At 46.2% G+C, this 26372-nt stretch overlaps 2 protein-coding genes across 3 annotated transcripts in view; one reads left to right on the top strand and one right to left on the bottom strand.

Moving 5' to 3' along the window:
• LOC115099984 (carboxyl-terminal PDZ ligand of neuronal nitric oxide synthase protein-like) overlaps window positions 1-26372 on the bottom strand; it is a 560668-nt gene that overhangs the window by 61132 nt on the left and 473164 nt on the right. The gene's annotated exons all lie outside the window — the stretch shown is intronic.
• The window catches only part of SPATA46 (spermatogenesis associated 46), a 73075-nt gene continuing 63202 nt past the window's right edge, over window positions 16500-26372 (top strand). The window contains exon 1 of the mRNA XM_029618107.1: window positions 16500-16681. Coding sequence (XP_029473967.1) covers window positions 16567-16681 — 115 coding nt within the window. The 5' untranslated portion in view covers window positions 16500-16566. The remainder of the gene's footprint in view (window positions 16682-26372) is intronic.

Below are 26372 nucleotides of genomic sequence, written 5' to 3'. Positions count from 1 at the left end.
TAGTAAGCTCAGGTGGAACAAGATCTATGATGAAGGGACACCTACTCTCCCTGTTACGATTACATAATGCATTTTCTGTAGCTTTAGTCAGGATGGTTAAAAGAGAGAGAGTTCTTCCTATAGATGGGAGGAAACAGAGGGGTGAAGGAGAACCGGGAAGTAACCTCCTGGAAACAGAGATGCCTGTTGCCTTTTGGTTATGGATTTGAATCCACAAAAGACTTGGAAAGCAGGTTATATATGATCCTAGGGAATTGGGCTAACCTACAACTAATTGCAATGTACATTACTGGAGTGATACTGGAGTCTCACAGGGAGAACTGAAAAACCTTAAAAGTGTGAACTGAACACTGTCTGGAATAACGTTGTTTTTACTTCAAGTGGTTGGCTCTGAGTGGTGTATACCAGAAGATTGTTAGAGGATTATGTAGCACTTAGGGTACAACCTGTAACAATAGACCTCTATCATATCCCTCCCTCAGCTATTTCTTCTCCAAGGTGAATAGCCCTAACCTCTTTAGCCTTTCCTCATAGGGGAGTTGTTCCATCCCCTTTATCATTTTAGTCGCTTTTTTCTATACTTTTTACAGTTCTGCTAAACATTTTTGAGATGTGACGACCAGAATTGTAAATGGTATTCTAGGTGCCTGTAGCACTTAGTTCTGTTAATACATTTCTTTCACTCACCAGGACCCCCTCCCCTTTTCCTTTTCAAATATAAGGGGAGTACTATGGTCACTGTACTATTTTTACACACTCAAATGGACTATTATGCTCAATACATCTGTGACTAGCTTTCAAGCGCTATCGCTCCCTTCATCATATCAGTGAAGAAACAAAGAAGTTAACTGGATTTAGATAGGTAACCCCCTTACAGAGCACATGATAGAGGGTAGGATGCCTGTTTGGGAGCTAAGCACCAGTCTTTGTGGATTCAAAAAAATACCACTGTGGTCGAGAAGAAGGTGTAATAGACCTGGCATACAGACAAGTTATATTCCTCAAACTGGATAGGGAAAATTCTACAGAACACTTTCCCTTCTGTGAGCCCTCTGACTGTGCCCCAACTTATTCCATGGACTGACAGATGCATCTTTTGAACCCACACCATGGGATAAAGGAGGGTCTCATGCAAAAGGTATGTTCAACAAACAAAACTTTTTTCTGGTGTTTTCAGCACTCAGAGTTAAACAAATATTAAAATTCACTGATTAAATCAGAGATCAGAGCATTGATTTTGTAGCAACAACAGCACAACGAACACTTTTTCTCAGATGAGAATACTCGCATCTACTAACAATTATTCTCAGTCATAGGCCCAGCAATACAGTTCATGGACTTTTAGGACAGGGGTGACCAATTTTGGTTCTCAAGAGCCACAAGCAGGCCTAATTTTCTGGATATCCATAATGAATATTCATGACATAGATCTGCATGCATTATCTCCTTTGTATGCAAAACATCTCAGGCATATTCATTATGCATATCCTGAAAACCAGGCCTGTTTGATGCTCTTGAGGTCCAGAGTTGGTCATCCTTGCTTTAGGATTTTCATAAGGCTATTGTGATCCATATCCCATCCAGGTTGTCAATGGACACCACCCAGGAGCCCCTCAATGATTCTCTGGTCTCCTGTGTCTGGCCCTTGCTGTTTTGGTTAGATTAGCTTTCCTCCAAGAAGCTATAAGAGCTTCCCACTCCAAATAGAAACCAAGCCAGAGACAAAAAAAAGAGACCAAGGCCCCTTTTCCACTGAACACTATCTTATATTGACCCAATAGAGACTCCCCTAGTGGTTCTCCCTTATAACACTCCCTTAAAGGAATATACCAGGTCCCCTTAATAAACCTCTGCCACAATAATTCATCACCCTAACCTAAAGAAAGGGTTAAATGACATCCCTGAATATTTCTCCCAGGAATCAATCTCTGGAGACCAGGACCTGATTTGAATCTCCCATCACTGAGTCAAGAAGCTGTTTGATATACTCTTTCAGCTCAGTAAAGGGATGGCTACGGGGGATGGTTCATAGAAATGACAGAGATGGAAACATTTTACATTCCAAAGGACCCTATGTCTGATAAGGTGTGAGAAAGCATATGCTCTTATTAAATCCTTTTTTATTTAATAGTGTTTGATCAGCTTAATTTCAAATGTTTTGCATTCTTGTGTAGAGAAGTGAAGGTCTGGAATGAAACTGGAAAAAAAGTAGAGAAAATATTTACCTCCTCCTCCCCCTCCCACACCAGAAGTGGAAAAAATAGGACATTTTCAAAAAATTGAAAAAAATAAATGACAGTTTCTTTTTACAGAATGATACATGAAATGATTTTCAAGACATGGTTTAAAAATATGAAAACAACCTACCCACTGCACTCTCAAAATGCTTTCTATAACTATGTAATATGAAGATTTAAGACCATACCATGCAAAATATTAGATAATCACAATTTCAATCCTTTATTTCAGAGCTTTCCAAACTTTTCATGTTGGTGACACACTTTTTAGACAAACATAATTTCACGACACGGTAATTCAGTCTACTAGTAAACCAGAGGTTAAAGGTTAAACGAACGAAACATATTTCGACAATTTATGTATGTTTCCTTAAATATATACATAAATAGGTTGTGTCGTGAAACATTTTATCTCATGAAAACCTTAAATTTATATTAAAAATATATATTCCAAGATTCATGTTATTGTTATAATTTATGAGAAATAATAAAACAAATTGTCTGTCCCCCACACACTCATCTCTCTCCTCCCCCCCAGCACATGTCTGGCCCCCACACACTCATATCTCTCCCCCTCAAGCACATGTCTGTCCCCCCAGCACGTTTGCCCCCCACTCACTCATCTCTCTCTCCCCAGCACATGTCTGGCCCCCACACTCATGTACCTCGTCTTTTTGATTGTTGCTAGTTAAGTGCTTCACTCCCTTCCATGATCACCAGACACTGCTGCTTGCAGTCAGTACTCCTCATGGCCAGGCCTCATCGGCAGCAGCAGCCAATGCAAGGATGGCTGGGCTCGTTCCACCCACCAAGCCCCCCCAAAAAACGCGATTGACAGCAAAAATCACCCAATAATAAGCAAACCCATAAACTGAAAAAAAAAAAGTGAATCTCTAGAAAAAAAAAAGCCCAAACTCGCATCAGAGTTGCGCGACACACCTGCACACTGCAGGCGACACACTAACGTGTCCCGACACACAGTTTGGAAAGCTCTGCTTTATTTCTTATGGAGTTATATTGGGAAGGTAATATTCAAAAGTCTGCATAAATCAGAACATAAGTGTATATACTGGTGTGTCTGAAGTTAAAGTGCTATTTTATAACTGTGTAGTGGGAGCTGCAGTTTATAAAATATCACTTATTTCTATCCCCAAAGTAGGCATGTATATTTGTATTGTGGGAAAACACATACTTTTTCTATCCTCTTATAAAATGACATGTATATATAATTTTTAAACTGTTGAATTAACAAAACACTACACATAAAATAGTCTAAAATATGTTTGTATATTTGTCATCCGCTTAGTATTAAGATAAGCAGACCATAAATTTATAAATAAAGCACATCTCTATGATCTCACTACCTTCTTAAAGGAAACAGCAGCCCTTTCGGAACCCCTGACCCAAAAAAAAGAACTCGAAGAAACAATTGAGATAGATTCCCCTCATGTTAAATCTTACAACAGATTTATACAGCTCTTCTATTCCAATATTCCCAAAAGTTTTCCCAGCTCTTACCATGCATAGCCACATTGTGTATCAGCATGCAATTCTAGATATGGCTATCAGAGGGAATGACCACCACATATGGAGGTTGATGGGGCAGTTATAGGACCTGTGGGGTGGCAGCATCTCAGCGTGCTTCTTACTGAATACGTCCGCAAATGCTGAATATGGGGCGGGAGATCAGGGAAGATTGGTGCCATAGTCCGGCCTACAGGTATTAGCAGGGAAATCCAACTAAGGCATTGTTGCTGACAGGATGGCCCCCAGTAGGTGATTTGCAGGCCCTGGCAGTAAACAATGGGGTTGTGTTGCATTAGCCAAGGAAGGCCAAAGATGGATTGACAGCCTTTGGTAAGAGAGAGTGTGATCTGTTTCTTGAGAAGGGCTCCAATCTAAACGGTTAGTGGGGAGTGCTAGTCGTGGCCAGGAGGCCTGGAAGGGGTTTGACATAGATAGAGGAGATTGTGACCGGTTTCTCAAGGTCACTACAGGGAAATGGTGTTGGCGTACCAATGCTTCTTCTATAAAGTTGCACCCAGTGCTGGTGTCAAAAGCGGCCTTGGTGTGAAACTCCTGATAGGATTTTGCCTGCTAAACAGCCTCATCCTACCCTGACTCAGATGACTATGATGCCTCTCCACTGGCAGGGGCCTCCAATAAGCTCTACTCCTAGCCTCCGAAGCCATTTCCTGTGGTGCAGATTCCTAGCCACCAGGAGTCATAGACGAACCCAGACTCCAGCCTTGCCAAACTCCTCCTCCTTGCCTGCACCACACCCAAGCTCCAGTCCTATGAAATCCAGCCTTGCAAATCCCTCCTTGCTTTTGTATGGAATTGCCCTTGGCTCCTTGCCCTAGCCACTGTTGCTTTGCTTTGTGGCCTTCAGGCCTTCTTGTTCCTTGCCTTGCAGCCTTCAGGCCTTCTTGTTCCTTGCCTTGTGGCATTCAGGTCTTGTTGCCCTTGCCTTCCTTGTCAGCCTATCCAGGTCTACCTTTTCTCTGTGGCCTATCTAGATCTTATCCTGCTCCATGGCCTATCTAGGCCTCTCTTGCTTCTTGAGCCTTTGGGCCTCTGTCTTCAGTGGTCCTTGCTCTCTGTTATCCTGCCCCTGTCAGTCCTGTCCTTGTCTGTATCCAGTTCCAGTCCTTGTCTGCACTCAAGCCTTAGCTCCAGTCCTTACCTGCCCTATGTTCCTGTACAAACTCCAGTTGTTACTTGCACTCTGTTCTGGTACAAGCTCCAGTCCTTACCTGCACTCACCAAGATGAACAGCCACCATAGCCAAGCCTTACTAGCCCCCAGATCCCAAGGGCTCAACTTGCAGTGGAGGGGGCTGGCTAGGTGGAAGACCGGCTCAAGCTCTGATCTGTCATCTTTTGCCACTTCTCGGATGGTGTACCCCAAGCCCAGTCCATCCAAACCTGACAACTCCATGCCATTGTAGATGAGGCAAACAGGGATAAGTAGTTGAGGAGAGGATGGGGGCTGGCCTAGGGTTGCTTGGAAATTTCCTGCCTTTTCGGAACATCAATTGGCAAAATGCTTCTGAGTAGCACAGTAAAGACAGAGATTGAGCCACTGACACCTCTGCTTCTTCTCTTTGATGAGGTGGGCCCTACCAAGTTGCATAGGCTCTTCAGTGGAGTGATATATTAATGCTGAAATAATAAAAAAAAAATAAGCAGGCATAATGTCTTTGGTAGGGGTCAAAGGGTGCTGGAATTTGGGCACCAGCTTGAAGTGCCACCGAGAAGCTTCTATCTCTCGAGCCTGCTCTTGAAAGCGGATATCAACACGGACAGCAAGTGCTATGAGATCCTTAGCCTGGTGGCAAGATCTCTTCCAGCCAGTTCATCCTTAATCTGTTTGGCAAGGCCCTTCAATGGAGTTCCTAGGTCAACATCCAGAAATGTATGGTTGTTCTGGTACCTTGCCTAAAATGGAGTAAATTAATAATGGCTGAAGAGAACCATCCAGGTTCATTAAAGATTTGCTGGAATTGCCTGAGGAATTGTTCAAATTCCACATGAGGGGATTGTTCCTGTCCTAGAGGGGTGAAGCCCAGTCTAGGGTGGAATCAGCCAAGAGAGAGAGGATATAGGTCACCTTGGTCTGGTTGGATGGAAAGCTGGCAGCCTGCAGTTCAAAATGAATTGAATACTGGTTAATAAAGACTCTGCAGACCTTGGGAGCATTGTCCTATCTGGGAGGTGGCGGCAAGTGTGGCATGGATCCTGGAAGCCAAGTCAACCCAGCTGCATGCGGTGCGATGGGAGCTAGAGCAGGTAGTTCGGCCTGTATGTTGACCAGGTGCATGGCCAAGCCCTGGAGCAACTCTTACTTGGTTAAGCTACTCCTGTTAGATGTGGGCAGAGCTGAGGGCAAGTCCACTGAGCTCATATTCTCAGTAATCTGTCATGATGTGTCAGGGAGTGAGAGCCCTTTGGCTGTGGCACAGTTGGCCTAGCAGATGAACCCAGTAGGCCCACACTGACAGCAGGTGGGCATACTCTTACTAGGACTAGGTATAGGGCTTGACCTATACCAGCCCCACAGGTTGAGCCATTTGGTTCTAGGGGCTGGCAAGGCTTAAGCAACAGACCTGTAAGGAGTGGTTAGAAGAAGCCAGATAAGCAGGCCAAGGTGAAGGCAGGTAGTGAACAGGCATCTAGATCCAGGAAGAGGGCAGGACAGGCAGAGATCAGTCAGCATCAAGGTCCAGGCAGAGGTCAGGGGGGGAGGAGGAGATCTAGAAGCATAATCAGGTCTAAGACCAAGGTCAAAACCGGAAGTCAGGCAGAAATGGACAGACAAGAGCAGAGGCATGAAGTGACCAAGAAACAGTGGGAACAAGCAAGGTAAGGCAAGACAGAACAATGAAAAGACAAGGAAATGAGACAGCAAGAATAGCAACATGCACTGCAAGGCTGCAGGAGAACCTGTTGTTGAGGTAGCACAGCTGAGGTTTAAATACCCAGCTGCATGATATCACTGAGCACAGGCAAAGGGATTTCCCGCTGCCCGGCTGTAAAGTAGTGGTACCTCGTGCACATGTACATCTATGAGAGCCAGGAGGAGCAGCAGCTTGGCAGCATGCCCAAGCTGACGTGCTTGGGGGTGAGTGCAGCTGGTTGCGGGGCATCCCACAATCAGCCAAACATCACAATTCAAATTATCTTGTTAACCTTCAAGGATTATATAGATTAGTTCCAATTCAATGGCTATCTGGTAGTTGAGTAGATTGTAAGGGTCATTAGCCATCACATAGGTAGGGGCCCTGGTGGACAAGTTCTTGGAAATAATATACACTTAGAACATGACTCCGCTGAACACCACTTCACCCAACTGTGAATCCAAGTCCACGCTGATCTTGCCAATTTGTTGCTAATCTGCTTCATCCTATCCCAGTTATATAATTCATATGGAAGGCCCAAATCACAGAAATTCTCCAAGAAAACTGGCAAATGCATCCCCATTCAGAAAATGGACAACTATAAAAGCTATAGGTGTATCTTTCAAGGAGCTTTTAAAAGACTGTGATTTTCCTCTTAAGTGCATCATTTTCTTTATTTTTTTTTTTAATTTTCCTGTCCACCATTATTATTTCTACTTCTTGTTATCATCCAGATATCCATTCTCATCATCAAGTAAAACAAAGATAACTAATCCCATCAGATCAACCCAGTTGGTACAAACATTTAACTAGTAAAAAATTTCTCCCCCATACCAGAGAAAAAAGCCAATGAAACTAATAAAAGACAGATAAAGCCTCGACAAGAAATTTCCTTACTTGCTGAGGTAGTTATGGTTATGGATATGGAAAACAAATAAGAACATGCCATACTGGGTCAGACCAAGGTTCCATCAAGCCCAACATCCTGTTTCCAACCGTGGCTAATCAAGGCCACAAGTACCCAGCAAGTACCCCAAAAACTAAGTCTATCCCATATTACTGATGCTAGTAATAGCAGTGGCTATTTTCTAAGTCAACTTGATTAATAGCAGGTAATGGACATCTCCTCCAAGAATGTATCCAAACCTTTTTTAAACCAGCTACACTAACTACACTAACCACATCCCCTGGCAACAAATTCCAGAGTTTAATTGTGCGTTGAGAGAAAAAGAACTTTCTCCGATTAGTTTTAAATGTGCTATATGCTACTTCATGGAGTGCCCCCTAGTTCTTCTATTATCCAAAAGAGTAAATAACTGATACATATTTACCCGTTCTAGACCTCTCATGATTTTAACACCTCTATCATATCCCCCCCTCAGCCGTCTCTTCTCCAATCTCATGTTGCGGTTCTCGGATGCGGCAGCCTCCGGCCGATCCCCTCTACCTGCTTTCCTGCTCCTCTTCGCCATGGCTCAACACGTTCCACTCCACGGCAGGCCTTCCATGGCCTGCCGCATGACTGCCAACGTCGTTCTTCTCCACCCAGCAGGGCTCTCCCTAGGCGCGCGCGCGGGAAGCCCTGCCCTTTAAAGGGGCCGTGGCAGCCCGAAAGATGACAGCATTAGCTAAGAAGGACGGTTCACTAAGACCCTGCATGGACAACAGGGGGCTCAACGCTATCACTCACAGGGATCGTAATCCACTCCCCCTGATCCCAGAGCTATTGGACCGTCTCAATGGAGCCAAAGTGTTTACTAAATTGGACCTTCATGGGGGCCTATAATTTGGACCGAATAAAACCTGGAGACGAGTGAAAGACCATGTTTAATACGCACGATGGTCACTACGAATATCTCATAATGCCATTTGGATTGTGCAACGCACCCTCGGTATTCCAAAATTTAATGAATGAAGTATTCTGGGACATGCTTCATAAGGGAGTAATTGTCTACTTAGATGACGTCTTAATCTACTCCAAGGACTTGACTACACATCGCTCAGAAGTTTGTCGGGTTCTCCAGCGTCTAAGGGAACATCGCCTATTTGTGAAACTTGAAAAATGCCTCTTTGAACAGGAGTCCCTGCCCGTTTTGGGTTTCATCGTATCTACCACCGGCTTCCAAATGGACCCGGACAAACTAACCAGTATCCGGGAGTGGCCGCAACCTGTGGGACTTCGCTCGCTGCAACGGTTTCTTGGCTTCACCAATTTCTACAGAAATTTCATCCCACATTACACATTGTGGCACCTTTAATGACGCTAAGAAAGGGGAAAATACTAGGCATTGGCCAGCTGAAGCAGTCTGTGCTTTCGAGGAATTGAAGAGGGCATTTTTGCAAGAACCTTGCCTCCACCACCCTGATCCAGCTCGCCCCTTTATTGTAGAGGTGGATGCCTCTGACTGCTGTGGGGGCAGTGCTCAGTCAGCACTCTACCCAAGGGACTCTTCTTCCCTGCTCCTTCTTCTCCAGCAAATTCTCCCCAGTGGAGAAGAATTATGGAATTGGAGACAAAGAACTGTTGGCCATCAAAATGGCCTTTGAAGAGTGGAGACAATGGCTAGAGGGGGCGCAATACCCTGTGTTACTGTCTACACAGACCATAAAAATCTTGAATACCTCAGTAAGGCCCAATGTTTGAACCCATGCCAGGCTCGCTGGTCTCTTTTCTTCAGCTGGTTTGATTTCATGCTATGCTATCGTTCCGCAGCAAAGAACACACGGGCAGACACACTTTCCAGACTGCACGAACCAGAGGACACACTGGATTTACCCCACTACATCTTGGATCCTGCCAAGGTTCTACTAGCGGCTACTGATACCATAGCTCAAGGAAAGACTGTGGTTCCACTCCACCTTTGACCTAAGGTATTAGCTTGGGTACATGATTCCCTCACTGCCGGGCATGCAGGCAGAACCCGAACTTTGGAACTACTGTCTTGGTACTATTGGTGGCCTGGGATGGTCCAGGACGTTCGGTCCTATGTTGATTCCTGCCCAACTTGTGCGCAACAGAAGCCACTGCCCGGTTGGCCCTGGGGATTGCTACAGCCTTTTCCTGCCTCTCAAGACTTTGTGGACCTGCCCACCTCCTCGGGCAATCATGTGATCTGGATCATAATCGACAGATTCTCTAAGATGGCGCATTTTATTCCTCTACCTAAGCTATCATCAGCTCCTGAGTTGGCATGACTCTTTACCCTGTACATATTCCATCTGCATGGTCTTCCACGGCACATCACATCTGATCGTGGCCCCCAGTTTACAGCCAAGTACTGGCATGCCTTGTGCAGGAAGTTTGGGGGATGCTTGGATTTCACTACAGCCTTTCACCCACAAGGGAATGGACAAGCCAAACAGCTTAACCCAGGGTTAAAGACCTTTCTCCGATCCTTTGTAGGGAGCCGCCATGATGATTGGTCTTCCCTGCTGCCTTGGGCAGAGTTTTCACACAACTCACATGTCCATTCTGCCACTGGGTCTTCTTCTTTCCAAGTGGTCTATGGGAGACATCCGAGGCCTCCGTTATCCCTACTGCTCTCAGTACCTTCTCTAGCAGCTCAACTCATGGCTGACCAAATGCACGAGTTTTGGGAGACCACCAATGCTACTATTAAAGGCTGCTAATTCTGCCAAGTGCACGTCCGATAAACAACTCCGTTCGGCTCCTCTCTTTAACTCAGGGGACCGGGTTTGGCTCAGCACTCACCACATCCGCCTTCGGGTTCCATCCATGTGGTTGGCACCTAGATACATTGGTCCATTCTCCATCTCTGAACGTCTAGGTCTGGTGACCTATCTTCTACGACTTCCCTCCAGTCTCCGGATACACAGCTCCTTTGATGTGTCTCTGTTGAAGCCCTTGGTGCTTTCTTCATACCATGCTGTTCCACCCAAGCCTCCAGAAGTGGTCTGTGCAGACGATCTGGTCTATCAGGTTCGGGAGGTTCTAGATGTCCGTCGGCACCATAGATGCTGGGAATATTTGATTGCCTGGGAAGGCTTTGGTGTTGAAGAGGGCACTTGGGAACCATCGTCTAACATTCTGGACAAATCATTACTTCAGCACTTCCATCGCACACACCCTGGCAAGCCCAGTCCTTCTGTGAGGAGGCGTAAGGGGGGGGGGGGGGTACTGTTGCGGTTCTCAGCCGCAGCAGCCCAGGGCCGATCCTCCCTACCTGCTCTCCTGCTCCTCTTCGCCATGGCCTGGCGCGGCGCGTTCCACTCCGCAGCAGGCCTTCCACGGCCTACCGCATGGCTGCCAACGCCATCTTTCTCCACCCAGCGGGGCTCTCCCTAGGCACGTGCGCACGGGAAGCTCTGCCCTTCAAAGGGGCCATGGCGGGAAAGCTCAGCACGGCCCCGGAAGATGACATCACTAGGGAGGGGTATTTCTACCCCACAGCTGCTTGCAGGACTTTGCCTTCACAACAAGTCTCCTCTTCTGAGTGCTATTTGCAGTTCCAGATGTCCTGTTCCTGCTTGATCCAGTTCCTGCCTTGTGATCCTGCTTCCAGTTCCTGCCTTCCTGACCGTGCCTTCATTCCTACCTCCAGCCTCTTCCTTGCTCCTCAGTTCCAGTGTCCAGTCCTCAGTTTGATCTCCAGGTATGACCTCGGCTTGACTTCTCGTCTCTGATTGTCTCTTGCCTGTTTTGACTCCTGGCCTGCCTCTTTGTCCTTGTCTGTCTGCTGCTTGCCCCAAATCTTCTGTCTGAACTCTGTTTTGCTGCCTGCCCAGACCCGGTCTCTGTCCTCTTCTTCACCTGCTTCGCTGAGGCACCCGCACCTAAGCTCTACCGGCCCCGGCACTCAAGGGCTCAACCTGCGGGGAACGAGGGCTGGTATAGGTGAAGATCCTGTCAGGTTGTCCTCACCAGCACCACCTCCCGGAGACTAGTTCCATTGGGGGCAATCCCTCACTGGTCCTCCACTCGCTCCAGCTCAAGGGTCCACAATCATAACAGCTGAACAGTCCTAACCTCTTTAGTCTTTCCTCAAAGGGGACCTTTCCATCCCCTTTATCATTTTGATCGGTCTTCACTGTACCTTCTCCATCACAACTATATCTTTTTTCAGATGCAGCAACCAGAATTGTACACAGTATTCAAGGTGCGGTCCTCACCATGGAGCGATACTGAGGCATTATGTCATTTCCGTTTTATTCACCATTCTCTTCCTAATAATTCCTAACATTCTGTTTGCTTTTTTGACTGCCACAGCACACTGAGCTGAAGATTTCAATGTATTATCCACTATGATGCCTAGATCTCTTTCCTGGGTGGTAGCTCCTAATATGGAACCTAACATCGTGTAACTATAGCATGGGTTACTTTTCCCTAAATGCATCACCTTGAACTTATCCACATTAAATTTCATCTGCCATTTGGATGCCTAATTTTCCAGTCTCACAAGGTCCTCCTGCAATTTATCACAATCTGCTTGTGATTTAACTACTCTGAAATCTTTTTTATCATCTGCAAATTTGATTACTTCACTCGTCATATTCCTTTCCAGATCATTTACAAATATATTGAAAAGCACAGGTCCCAGTACAGATCCCTGCGGCACTCTACTGCCCACCCCCCTCCACTGAGAAAATTGTCCATTTAATCCTACTCTCTATTTCCTGTCTTTTAACCAGTTTGTAATCCACAAAAGGATTTTTTACTTTTTCTAGAAGCCTCTCATGAGGAACTTTGTCAAATGCCTTCTGAAAATCCAAATACACTACATCTACCAGTTCACCTTTATCTACATGTTTATTAACCCCTACAAAAAAGTGAAGCAGATTTGTGAGGCATGACTTGCCTTGGGTAAAGCCATGCTGACTTTGTTCCATTAAACCATGCCTTTCTATATGTTTTGTGATTTTGATCTTTACAACACTTTCCACTATTTTTCCTGGCACTGAAGTCAGACTAACTTGTCTATAGTTTCTCGGATCGCCCCTGGAGCCCTTTTTAAATATTGGGGTTACATTAGCCACCCTCCAGTCTTCAGGTACAATGGATGATTTTAATGATAGGTTACAAATAGATCTGAAATTTCATTTTTGAGTTCCTTCAGAATCCTGGGGAGTACACCATCCGGTCCAGTTGATTTACTATTCTTCAGTTTGTTAATCAGGCCTACCACATCTTCTAGGTTTACCGTGATTTGGTTCAGTCTATCTGAATCATTACCCATGAAAACCTTCTCCGGAACAGGTATCTCCCCAACATCCTCTTCAGTAAACACCGAAGCAAAGAAATTGTTTAGAATGATGAGAGATGCTAGGAAGTGAGGAAAGAGAGGGGAAATGCTGAGTAGGGGGTGGGGTGAGAGAGAGATGCAGGGCAGGGGGAAAGATAATTGTCAGATGATGTAAGAGAGTAATGAAAAAGAAAACGGACAGGAAAAAGAGAAGACAGACGAGAAAAGCAGAAAACTGGAGACAAGGACCAACATGATTAAAAAACTAAAATGTCCAGATAAAGGTAGAAAAATATTTTCACTTTGGTCATTAAAATGTCAGTTTTGGCAATGTGTATGCTTTACATTTTTGTACTTTTTAGTACAGGAGAAAATGTATTTCTATTTGTATTTCTCTAGTGTTGCACTGCATGTAGAATTGAGCTTCTTGGGGGTCCCATTTCATTTTTTGTCTGAGTATTTCATATTTGTGGTCACACTTTATTTGGTGAGGTTCTATCCATGCTGTGCATGTGTGACTGAGGTGAGGGATTCTGCAAGCATGTAGGTTCTGTGTAAGGATCTGATCCAGTCCGGCTTGTTCCGTTTTCTCAGTAGGAGGTGTATTATTGTTCTAAGCCTGGTGTAATTTTGCTGTATAAATGATAAACTTCTGTCTAAAGGGCAGAAGGGTTAAATTGAATCAGGTAAGGTTGGAGCAGAGCAGGACCTTGCCTTATTCTTTTGACAGGAGCAATTTTAGATCTAATCCTCAGTGGAGCACAGGATCTGGTGAAAGAGGTAACGGTGATGGGGCTGCTTGGCAGTAGCAATCATAATATGATCAAATTTGAATTAATGACTGGAGAGGGAACACAGTAAATACATCCACGGCTCTAGTGGCTGACCATGCCCCCCGTGGGCATGGTCAGCTGCCACAGTGTCCAAGGGTCCACCCAAACCTCACTAATTATAACACACAGAGGGCAGCTCCATGCCACAGGCAAGACCGAGAAGTAAGGCCTCTCCCCACGGAGGGGACAGGTAATATCGGTGGCCTCCGGGCCGCATGGTAATGCTGTTGGCAGCCTCCTGGCTGCAAGGGCAGCACCCGGGCGACTCCCTGCCGCCAGGTAGTGTAGGAAGGTCGGTGGTCTCCGGACTGCATGGGAAGCGTTGGTGGCACGGCTGTAAAAAGGTTGGCGGCCTCCGAGCCACATAGAAAGGCCGTTGGTGGCCTCCTGGCCGCAGCGCGGCCCTGGAGCAGCTCCAGCCACGCTAGAAGGTGTCAGCGGCCCCTAAGCCGCGGGAAAAGAGAGGAAAAAAAGAGATGAGAGGCTGCCATGGCAGAATCGTAACAGCTAGATTACTGAGGTTAACTGAGGCTCAAACAGAAAAACTTAAGGCCCCTATTTTAGGCACAGGAAATCAGAAGGGAATCCAGTAGGCAAAATTACTTAAGGCATTGGAGCCCAATGGGTTCTCTGTGGAATTTTTAAAATTGTTGTCTGAAAAACTATTACTGCTTCTGAGCAATTTAAACTTTAAAAAAAAAAAAAAAGGGTGTTTTCTTTCCTGAATGATGCCTTTGTCATGGCGATCCCTAAGACAGGTTGACCCAATGAATGGTCCCAGATTCCTATAGACCTATTTCATTGTTGAACTTCAAGGTGAAATTACTAGCTAAGATAATGTTAGATAGACTAGGGCAGCATCTTTAATCAGGGAAGATCAGGTAGACTTTGTAAAGGGGTGGTGTTCGTCATTCAATGTTTGCAAAATAGTTGCTTCAATAGAGACCAGTAAGTGGAGGCAGATCCCCTCTCTCTTCTCCTCAGTTTTGATGCAGAAAAGGCATTCAACCACATGTTCACAACCCTCCTGAGGTGGGAATCGAAGGATACTTTCAGCAGGTCATTGAGGTCTTATACCATCATCTATTGACACGAGGAACACAACAAGGTGCCCAAGTGTGTGTGCTGGAAAAATATTCTGAGAGAACTGACTGGATTTTGAAACTGCATGACTTTCTGAAGATAGAGGATACTTAACTGCAGTCCTTATCCCCTAATGCCACAAGCTTGATTTTGAATGACATGCCGATACAAAGAGTGGTACAAATGTGTAACTTGGGTTTAACACTTCCTAACAACTTGGCTCAGTTCACTAGAGCTAGGGTGGGAGGGGTGGGTAGGGGTTGCGATGGAAGGGAAGAGGCGTTCTTAAAATACGATTTTTCTTACCCCCAACAGTAAGAACATTTATATATTCCATAATGGTGTTCAGAACCAACTCACTATTAGGTGAGCCACATGTTGAGTTGTAAATTGTTGATATTAAAATGCAAATAAAAAGATTAAAACAAAGAGAAATATCGCAGGAGCACTGGAACACACGTTAGTGTTCCGATACTCCCATGGGAAAGTTAACTATACCTTTTGAGGTGCAGTTAGCATTCATCAAATAACAAAGCCTGCAAACTTTAGAACAAGCCATGTTAATATGGAAATCTTACGCAAATAAATTAATAAACTGATTCTCAACATTTGCATGTTTCGCTAGGTTTATTAAGTTATAATTATTATGTGGAATTTGAAATTATACAAATTATCTGTGTGGCAACGCAGGCAATGCATTTACCATAACTTTAGTAAATAACCCCCCCCCTCCCCCCAAAGCATGGAACTGAGACTAACATGCTTAAACTATCACCCATGACAACATTTTTTAAATTTAATGTAATTTAAGATTTCCATTCTGCAATCCCTTCTTAAAGCCTTACTAGAGAGCAACACTAAAGTCCTCCTTGCCAGAGTTACAGCACCCTCCCCCACCCACCCCCTGACCTTTTTGTTCAGGCTGGCTTCCTACTGCCCAGAGAATTCAGAGAAAAAATGAACCACCTGAGCCTGTAGTCATAAGATATTCTTCTTAGCTTTGCATTATTTGAGTCAGGCATATTAGGTGCTTGGCTTCAATTAAGCTAGTACTAGTGACCCCGGATCGGGTCTAGGTGTTTTGATTTGGCACCTCCATTAGGGGGCACTGAAGTTCTGGAGCATCAAAAAGGGGCAGTGATGGCCCTCACCACCTTACTGGCTTAAACAGAGGCCCAGATGACATGGTATTCTTCTGAGAAAATATTATTACTGTTCAAATGAAACAAGATCCCAGTATGTCAGTGTGATGATGATATGATCCTAAATCCAGGAAAACAAGTATGGGGGTGACATTGCTTAAATCCAGCAGGGGGGGGGGGTGCGGTATACTTGAACAAGCTGCAAGTTCAGTACATGGCTAGACAATAAAAAATAGAACTAATGCCATTAGGAAAAAGTGAGAAAATGTTTGCTTTAGTGGCTATGTGTACTAAAGATTTAACTCCTACAGGAGGACACTTTTTAAATCTGAGTGATGTACCTACAAATAAATTCTGTTTTCTGCAGGCATCATTCTTGCTGTATGACACTGTTGCACACACAGGCCCTTTCTTACAGGGGAGTCTGTTGTGTAAAGCTGATACACACAAACACTTCCGTAAACCCAATTTTTAAAAGTCTACATCAGACTAACACTGTAAATGAATGACATTACAAAGTTTGAATGACATCATAAAGGTTAGTGATATCAATGGATGACACCAGCAGAGAACTCTCAGAACAGAAGATGCCATGGCAATGACAACTCAACGGCCTTGGATGCAGCATTCTGTTTATAGCTTTACAAAGTAAATTGTAGGAAACAATAGAAAATGGAGAGTTTCTCTCTTTTGACAATCTCTGGACCTCTCATCCAAAACTCTGCTGTTACTCTTCCAAGGAAAAACAGCTTTTCGGTTTTCACCACACCCATAAAGGACTTAACAGGTTACCTCCAATTCACGTTTATGCTGTCTTTAGGAATATGTGTATGTACAGGCTTCTGTGGAATAGCTACATGCTGTGGAAGAAAAGACAAGGCCACTCCACTTATTTTCCAGTAGACCTGAATGGCCAAGAATACTCTCATGTTGGGGGCTGTGACCCCTGTGGGCCCTCTTTCAGAGTTTGTGCTCAAGGTGAAAGGTTTAAAAGTGCAGTGCTAACAGCTGGAGAGTCGCTTGCTATTAAAGCATGCTTTTGGCGGAGGGGGAAAGAGGTAGCTCGCAGGGGCGGATTGGCCTATCGGGGGATCGGGCTTCCCCCGGTGGGCCGGTCGGTCCCATCACGTGATTTTTTTTTTTAAACTTCCCGGCCAAAGACAAGAAGAGTTTCTGCTGGCGCTGCGGCCCGAAGAGAAACCTGCACATAGCAGGCAAATCGGCAGGGCCGTGGTGGAGCTCATGTCACCACGGCCCGAAGAAAAAGATCGCGTTTAAACGCGCTGAAGCTCTTCCTCCTTCCTGCCCGTGCAGCCCCGGAAGTAAGCGTTGCCGGAGCCGCGTGGGCAGGAAGGAGGAGGAGCATCAGCGCGTGCAGAAGAGGAGCAGCGCTTACGGGCCGCCTCGAATCCCAAGTCGCAGCAGCCCGAGAAGAGGAAGAGGCCCGGTAGTAGGGCCGCCGCGGCCCGAGAAGATCAGGGCTGTTGCAGAGCCCATCCTGCGGCGACCTGCGAAGAAAAGGCCCAGAAGCGAGAGAGAGGCTGAGGGCCTGTAGAGTGTATGCGTGTGCGTGTATGAGATGAGTTGAGAGATTGGATGTGAGAGTGAGTTGAGAGACTGTGTGTGGGAGTAGGGACCTGAATGTTTGCAGAGACAGCATGTGAGATCCTCCTTGTGTGTGAGAGAGACAGCATGTGACAGTGAGAGCCTGTGTGTATGAATGATTGTATGAGAGAGAGCATGTGACAGTGACAGACTGTGTATGAATGATTGTATGAGAGAGAGCACGTGACAGCGAGAGCCTGTGTGTGTGTGTGTGTGTGAGAGAGAAATGCATGTGAGAATGAGAACCTGACTGTGTGTTTGAGGGAAGAAGATGGAGAGAAAAGAAACAGAAAAAAAGACAATATAAAAGGAAATAGCAAAAAATAAGAAAGGAAAGGTGGAAAAAAAAAGCCTGTGACCAACCAATTAGAAAACTAAGATGAGACAGCAAAGGTAAAAAAAAATAAATTACTTTTTAGTGATTGGCACATGTAATCTTTGGGAATGTGCAAGAATAGCACTTTCTCTATGCAGATCTCACAATGTACAAGATCAGCATGGAGAAAAGTGGAAGCCCACGGGGCCTGCACAGAGGCAGCAGAACGGGCTTCAGTGTCAGTAGCAGCAATCGGCACCTCCCCAATAGCCATGTGGCAGCAGTGACAGTGGCAGCAGAGGAATGAGAGAGGTTCCGAGGTTGCTGGCAAAAGAGATGGGGTCTGCCTTTAGTGTGTGCATGTGTATGGATGGGACTCTGCCTGGGGGTGTATGTGTGTGAATGCATGGGTGCCTGCCTGGGGGTCTGTGTGTGTGAGAATGAATGTGTGCATGCCTGGGGGATGGGGAGGGAGTGGTGTGAAAATGAATGGGAGCCCGCCTGGGGGTCAGTGTGTGTGTGTGAGAATGACTGGGAGCTTGCCTGGGTGTGTGTGTTTGTGTGTATGTGAGGGAGCCAGTGAGTGTGAGAGCATGAGTGTGTATGAGAAAATCCAAGGGAGTAAGAGTTTGTGTGTGTGTGTGTGTGGGGGGGGGGGGGAGAGAGTGTCTTAGAGCCTGAGAGTGTGTCAGTATCAGTGAGAGCTAGAGGTTATGGTGGATATAAGAGCATGAATGTGTATGTATGTGACAGTGTATGTGAGAGAGAGAATCGACATGTGAATATGTGTGAGAGAGAGAGGATAACCTCCTAATCCTCGACAATATCAGGGTGACTGGAAATCAAGAGCTCCCACAGAAGGGGACAGCAAGGGCTTTTTAAAATCCTTATTAGTTTTAATTATTGAATATTATTTGATGTCTGCTCTTTTTGAAATATTTTATTGGTGTTATATACAAATTTTTGAAAATTTCCCTGAGTTAAATTACTGGAGGTTCTATTCATCAGCAGTTTTGAAATATATATTTTTAGTATGATTTTCCTATTGTGATGTTTTATAGTTCTTGATTTTATTGTTTGATGTTTTTTGAGGAATGATGATATTTTCTGTTTTTCCATTGCTGCATTACATACAGTTTAACTTGTTGTGATTTCCAGTTCAGTTTGTCTGTGCATTTCTGTGTATATTTTATGGTCCCTTTATTCTGTATTTAGTGACTCACCAAATTGTATGTGTAATTGGGTACCCATGGGCCAGTATGGAGAAAAATCCCCCGGGCCACTATTTTCCCACAATCTGCCCCTGGTAGCTCCTGACCAAGTGATTGCGTCAGATGAGTTTCCTGCTTCTCCAGTGTTACAAAAGCACACCTGACACAACTCTGGCGTCACTGCTAGAACATTAGAGTATGAAACCTGATTATTAATCCACTCCTATGAAATTATGATCTTTTCATTTTATGAGGTCTTGATCATTTTAACTTGATTTTTTGCAGGTTCTAAAACTGTTTATTGGATCAATGTAAGCAAAATCTAAAGTTGATGTTCTACATGAGCTTTTCAGATCACATAGATCTCCTTTTTTCTTTTTTGTAATTGCGAATGTACAAACTATGGGGGTAAGGGGTAGACCTCAGAATGAGACCATGGGACCTACATAGTAATACAGTAAATGAATGCAGATAAAGACCATGCCCAGCAAGATGTTTAGACTGTTACTGCCCTCTGTGCAGGTTACAACCCTAAAAAGGAGGTGAAGGGGCAGCCTGCATGGAGCAGCAGTTACAACCTTGAACAGAAAGCCTGAGGGTAACTGCTGCTTCCTGCAGGTTACCCGAATATTGAAAAGTTACTACATATTCCTTCAGTGCTCAATTTCCATCCTCTTGCCACTGAGGATCCTCTGTGTATCTTACACCCATGTTGAATTCATTCATTGTTTTTGTTTTCACTTCATCCTTTCCAGCAGTGCATTCCAGATATCTATCACTATCTGTCAAAAACTATTTCCTGAGGTTGCTCTTAAGTCTGGTACTCTGGAACTTCATATCCTAGATCTATAGCTTCCTTTCTTATGCATTTTAATACCCTTTAAGTATTTAAAAATCTTTAAAATCCCATCTCTCCTGTCCTCAAGTCTCATCTCAATTGGCTTTTGGTGCAAACCCCACACCATTTTGGTTGCCTTTCTCTGGACCATTTTTATCCTATCTTTATCTTTGCTGAGATATGGCCTCCAGAACTGGACACATTACTGCAGGTGAGGCTTTTTTCTTGCTGGTTATACCACCCTCTATGCAGCCCGACATCTCTCTGGCAAAAGCCACCATCTTGTTGCACTGATTTGCTACCTTAAGACCATCAGACACTATCACCCCAAGGTCTGTTTCCCAAGCCATGCATATCTGCCTTTCACCTCCATCACAGCTCTTTTGCTTTTCCACACTTCAAGTGCATGACTGTGCACTTCTTGGAAAAAGTATTTTGGCTTTCATGGTGGTCAACTTGAAAGATTAAAAAAATAAAACAAAAAGAAAAAAATATATAAGGTGAACTAACAATACATTTCTTGACTAGCTTTTGAGAGGTAATGCTCTCTTCTCCAGGACATATAAAGTAGTGTGGTTGCAAGAAATGAATCATAAAAAGCATTTCAATGTTAGCGTAAAGGGGAAGTGGTGAGGGAGGTTTGTTGCAACAGAGAGTAGGATTAAATGGTCTGTTTTCACAGTGGAAAAAAGTAAACAGTGGAATGTCTCAGGGATCTGTAATTGGACTGTTGCTTTTTAATATATTTATAAATGATCTGGAAAGGGGTACAACAAGTGAGCTGATCAAATTTGTGGATGACACAAAAGTATGCAGAGTAGTTAAATCTCAAGCAGATTGTGATAAATTGCAGGAGGACCTTGAGGAACTGGAAGATTGGGCTTCCAAATGGCAGATGAATTTTTTTTTAATTTATGCATTTCAATATACATAGGAAAAATAACTTTAAATACAGAAATCCAAAAGGAAATAACATATCGTTAATCGATTTCCATTTGTAAGTTTATGTACATTTCTGTATACATTGAAAATAAATTTAGTAATCAACAAGGAGATTTATAAAAGAATATAAGTGGTATAAGGAAAATCTGAGAATTACTCATTGTACCATTGAAATATAAGGTAGCGCCTTACTGACTATTACCCAAGACTAAAGATTTATGGGCCTGTGAATCTAAAAAACCTCTTAATTGTGATGTATCATAGAAAATATATTTCTGATTTTGCAGAGCTATCTCGCATTTACAGGGAAACTTTATTAACATTTTCCCCCCGATATTTTCCACTTCAGTTTTAAATAGAAGAAATTTCTCTCTCCTCATCTGTGTCTGTCATGATAAATCCGGGTATATCCATATTGGAGCCCCGTGGAATTTTTTCCATTCTTTTCCTCATGTAAATACGAAATACAGCATCCCTATCTGTTGCAAATACAAATGATACATGTAGTATAGCCCTGGATGAAATATTAGTTTCTACTGAAGCTTCTATAATTTCTGATAAATTTAACTGTGGTTCCAATGGCTTATCTTCTGAATTTACACCCCTCCCCTTTGTTGCTACATAGTAAATTTTTGAAATAGGGGGAATGGATTTTTGAGGCATTTGTAAAATTGCACTTAAATATTCTTTAAACATATCAATTGGTGCCACAAGTTATAGGGAGGCTCGAGGCGACTGGCCGAGCCGCCCCCGTAACGGCGCGCCACCCGCGATGTGCGGCGGCCGTCGGGGGGGCGGGGATGCACAGGGTGGTGGAGGGGGCGCGTCATCAGAGGCGACAGGCGAGCCGCTGACGCGCCCCACACTGGGCTCCGCGTCATCGGCGGGCGACAGCGGCGCGGGCCGATGACGCGGAGACCCCCTTAAAAGGGCCGCGAGGCAGGAGGGACAGCCCTTTTCCCTCCGCATCGGGGACGCGGTCGACACGATCGTTGCGGCGCGATTCGGGGCGGTCGACGCGATCGTTCGGGCGATTCGGGCGGAGGCGATTCGGGCCGAGGCGATTCGGGCCGAGGCGAGACGGAAGGCGGCGATTCGGTCAGGCAGCGATCCGTTCGGGCGATTCGGGCGGAGGCGAGACGCAGGCGGCGATTCGGGCGGCGCGATTCGGCAGGCGGCGATTCTTTCCCGGGCCGAGGGCAATCGCGGCCGCCGGGCCTAGCGGCGACCGGGCGGCGACCGAGCCACGAGGCCTTCTGGCCTGGCCGAAAACAGGCGGCGACCGAGCCACGAGGAGCAGGAGAGGTATCCAGGAGCAGAGAGGATCGGCAGTAGGAGGTGGCTGCGCGAACCGCAAGTATTAAAAAGCAGCATGTCAACCCGCAGAACAGCGAGAGATTCGCAGAGGACCAAGACAGCTGGCAGAGGAAGGATGGCGACTAGATCCTCAGCACCTGCGAAAGACAAGGGCAAGAGGGGAGCGCCCCCAAAAGCCGCACCGGAGAACGGGCGGGGTGCGAAGAGAACAAGAAGAGCGGCCAACAAAGGAAGAAGGGGCACCGTGAGGTTAACAGACCAGAGAAGAGGGGAACAGCAAGCAACAAACATAGAGGAAGTAGCGGAAGTGGAAGCAGTGGAGCCAGCGTGAGGGGAGGTGACTGGAGAAGACACCCGTGACGGAAGGAGGGCGCACGAGACACAGGCAGGGCACGGGGGTGCCCGAGGACTATCACCGCGCCCCGCCAACGGCCGGGATGAAGAATGGGGCGCATACAGGTGGAGTCACCCGAACTTCCAGAGCAGCGGGCCACGGCAATGGGAGCAATGGGGATACAGCAATCAAATGGAGCACCCGTGGCGGAATCAAGACAGCACAGGATGGTATGAAGGCCCCACATCGGGATGGAACGATCCAGGCCCGTACCGCGGATGGGGCCCGGCGAGGCGACCATGGGAGTGCCCTCAGGCAGAATGGTCCTGTCAACAAGCCCGGTCTTCATGGGGACCCTGGTCGGGGCCACCTCGGGGGACATCACTGGAGCATAGGGGCAATCAGGAGCCGGGGTCCGGCACTAATACGGGGGCAAACGGAGTAAGAGCGGACATGCCAATGCAGACTTCGGATGCTGTACCGACAGAGGGGCAGACTGTATGGAGTGGAGCCCAAGAACAACCATCCACTAGTCAAGCGGCACAGCAAGCACAGGCTGAACACGGCAGTGCGGGTGAGTGCGGGCACACAGAAGGGGGGCTTAAGGCAATACCTCCAGAGGCAGGGCACACAGCGAAGGAAAGTAACCAGGTCAGCAAAAAGAAGCGCAAGGCGAAGCGCAGGCGTAGGGCAAGCACCAGCTCTGATAGCTCCACAGACTCATCATCTTCAGATTCAAGCTCAGATAGCGAACAGCATGCAACAAACAAAGCAATAGATAAAGAGGCAAGGGGGCCACCGGCACTCACAACATTGTCGGAACTATGGGAGGAAGTGCCTAAACAGCTGAGGAAGAGAATATGTAAGAGGAAGTATATTGATATATTCAGCATTCTTCAAGGGCGACGAAAATCTGGCGAAAGGAAGAAGTCGAAAGACTCAACCACAACAAAGGATAAGGAACTCAGAATACCCAAGAACATAATCAACTGGACGAAGGCATTCCTATATATGACTAGCGTCGTAGGGCGGAAGGATCCGTCGCAATACGGGCCCATGTTAACATACGCAGTACACATTATGAGAACATACCAACAACACGAGGGCTGGTCATGGTTGAACTATGACGAGAAGTTCCGCGACAAAATGGAGGAGAACCAGCACATGACTTGGGGAACGCAGGATGTCAGCCTCTGGATCGAGCACATGACACGCAAGTCATCCGATCAAGGAATGAGAGCAAGGAGCACAAGAAGGACATCACCATATAGGCAGACTACAAGACAGACATCGACGCATGATAACACCTGTTGGCGTTTCAACAAAGCCGTATGCTCATTCCAGGATTGCAAGTTCAAACATGTTTGCACTAATTGCGCAGCCCCGCACCCAATGATAAAATGCCCAAGAAGGGCGACGGAAGGGAGTAAGGCGAAAGCAAACTGAGAATCTACAGGGCGAAAAAGCTCCGTCACCAGTTCAGCTGGAGGCTATGGAGCCATGGTTGGATTTGTATCCGAATAAACAAAAAGCGGACAGGATTAGACAAGGATTCAAGGAAGGCTTTATCATCCCGTTTCAAGGACAACTGTTAACAACAAACGCAGGCAATGCCCCATCAGCAACAAGGTATGAGGACATAGTCCACGAGAAGTTGGAGACGGAACTATCACTCGGCAGGATGGCTGGCCCGTTCACGCAACAACCTTACCGGCACATGTTCTTATCACCACTAGCAGTAATACCCAAGAAAGAAAAAGGAAAGTTCCGACTTATACAGAATCTGTCATTCCCACCGGGCCAGTCAGTAAACGATCACCTCCCCCCGGAGGAGTGCTCGGTGCAGTACGCGTCATTTGATACGGCACTGGCTATGTTACGTACATGCGGAAGAGGGGCCATGCTGGCAAAAGTAGACATAGAGTCCGCATTCAGGTTACTTCCAGTGCACCCGGATAGCTTCCCATTGTTGGGATTCACGTTCCGCAATCAGTACTACTTCGACAAATGCAGCCCATGGGGTGTTCAGTATCATGCTCATACTTCGAGCTGTTCAGCTCATTCCTGCACTGGGTTGTAGCGACAAGGACGGAATCCGAAAATATCATCCATTACTTAGACGATTTTCTATTCATCGGCCCACGGAGTCTCGCACATGCGGCGACCTGCTTGCCAACTTCCAGAAGGTAGCGGAGGAATTCGGAGTGCCATTGGCCAGCAATAAAACTGAAGGTCCAACAACGATCTTATCTTTTTTGGGAATAGAATTGGATTCCGAAAAGATGATGGCCAGACTACCGAAAGACAAACTAGACAAGCTCCGCGAAATGTTACAGCGGACGACCACGGCAAAGAAAATAACACTGCGGGCCGCACAAGCAATATTGGGAACACTAAACTTCGCTTGTAGGGTGATCCCCATGGGCAGAGCATTCATGCGAAGGTTAGCGTTAGCGACCGTAGGGATAAAGAGACCACACCACTACCTGCGGATATCGAAAGAAATAAGATCAGACTTCGCGATATGGAACTCCTTCCTAAAAAATTTCAATGGCGTGGCAGTCATACAGGACTCACCAATGTCAAGTACAGAATTGAACATACAAACGGATGCGTCAGGCGGTTGGGGCTTCGGAGCGCTATGCCAAGGGGCGTGGTGCGCAGAGCAGTGGCCAGAGGACTGGAAGGAGAAGGGTTTAACAAAGAACATAACCTTCCTGGAGCTGTTCCCCATATGGGTGACGCTCGTATTATGGAACACGAAGCTTCAAAACAGGCACATTATTTTCTGGTGCGACAACCAAGCGGTTGTTCATGTTCTGAACGCTCAGTCGGCAAAATGCCCAAGGGTGGTGAGCTTACTGAGAGAGATAGTGCTAGAGGCATTACGCCACAATATAACCCTTAGAGCTAGACACGTCCCAGGGGTTCTGAATGGCGCAGCGGACGCGTTGTCGCGTGCTAAATGGAATCTATTTCATAAGCAGGTACCCACGGCGGAGACAACAGCAACTGCAATGCCGGCGCAACTATGGGAAATTGGTCGGCAACAACTAGGGACCTAAGCAGATCGGTAGCTCCGTCAACGTGGGCGTCGTACTGTCAAGGATTCGAGGAGGTAACCAGCTTCCTGGGGAAGAACGGATGGAAACAAGGACCAGCCACAGAGGAACTTATGCGCAAATTCATAGACTCATCAATAGAGAGCGGAGTCTCCAGAAACGCTGTCAGCAAGCGCCTAGCAGGAGCGGCCTTTTTCTTCAAGGCACGCGGGTGGGGAGACCCCACAAAATCCTTCATCATAAGGAAGATGCTGGCAGGATGGGCAAGGAAGACCGGCGCGACCAGAGACGAAAGACATCCTATTACACATCTCAAGTTGAAAAGGCTATGGGAGACCCTGGCGGAGGTTTGCTCATCTGCATACGAGACCAGGCTATTCAGAGCCGCATTCGCGCTAGCTTTCTTCGGAGCCCTTCGAATTAGCGAACTGGTGGCACCCAACAAGAAGGACGACGGACAGGGCGGATTGCTACGCAAGAACGTCGAGTGCACGGAGATGGCATTAAGCGTAAAAATTCATAGGTCCAAGACGGACCAGCAGGCACGGGGCACCACGATATGGCTGAAACAGGTCGTGGGTTGTAATACATGCCCCATCTTAAATGCGAGGGAATACTTGGCAGTGCGACCAGAAGGCGGGAAACACTTCCTGATTCATAGCGACGGTTCTCCCTTGACAAGATTTCAATTCACGGCCGTCTTGAGAGCGGCAGTAACCAAGTTAAAGTGGGACGCGACAAAATTCAGCTCGCATTCCTTCAGAATCGGAGCTGCGACAAGCGCAGCACAGGCGGGTTTGGGAAAAGACACAATAAAAAAAATAGGAAGATGGAGGTCAAATGCAGTCAATGC

This window comes from Rhinatrema bivittatum, chromosome 10 (assembly GCF_901001135.1).
Source record: "Rhinatrema bivittatum chromosome 10, aRhiBiv1.1, whole genome shotgun sequence".
Taxonomy (NCBI): domain Eukaryota; kingdom Metazoa; phylum Chordata; class Amphibia; order Gymnophiona; family Rhinatrematidae; genus Rhinatrema; species Rhinatrema bivittatum.
This window is presented reverse-complemented; position numbering and strand designations above follow the sequence as displayed.